Source organism: Myotis brandtii, unplaced genomic scaffold (assembly GCF_000412655.1).
Source record: "Myotis brandtii unplaced genomic scaffold, ASM41265v1 scaffold589, whole genome shotgun sequence".
NCBI classification, from domain to species: Eukaryota; Metazoa; Chordata; class Mammalia; order Chiroptera; family Vespertilionidae; genus Myotis; species Myotis brandtii.
This window is the reverse complement of record NW_005370220.1, coordinates 887,626-887,879: the sequence shown is the minus strand read 5'-3', so window position 1 is coordinate 887,879 and position 254 is coordinate 887,626. Positions and strand designations below refer to the sequence as shown.

Sequence of the window (254 nt, the reverse complement as noted above, 5' to 3'; positions counted from 1 at the left end):
CACGGGCCTCGCCAGGGGCGCGGGGCTCACCCTTGGTGCTGTCAGGGAACCGCCGGGCGTGGGTGTCCTCTCCGAGCCGCTTCTCAGACATGCTGTCTGAGCGAAGTCACTGCTGTAGCGACGCGATCGCAGAAGACGTAGTCGGAGCCTCAAGGAATGGCCAGTGCAGACCCGGGGCACTGGACTCCCGACGAAGCCCCGCCCCTCCCGCGGCCGGGCCAATCAACGCCAAGTTCCGAGGAGGACACGCCCCC

General features: G+C 68.5%; 1 protein-coding gene across 1 annotated transcript in view; it reads right to left on the bottom strand.

The window, feature by feature from the left end:
* Positions 1-190, bottom strand: part of STOM (stomatin) — a 25,336-nt gene extending 25,146 nt beyond the window's left edge. Inside the window, exon 1 of the mRNA XM_005879193.2 lies at positions 31-190. Coding sequence (XP_005879255.1) covers positions 31-91 — 61 coding nt within the window. The 5' untranslated portion in view covers positions 92-190. The remainder of the gene's footprint in view (positions 1-30) is intronic.
* Positions 191-254: the final 64 nt, after the last annotated feature.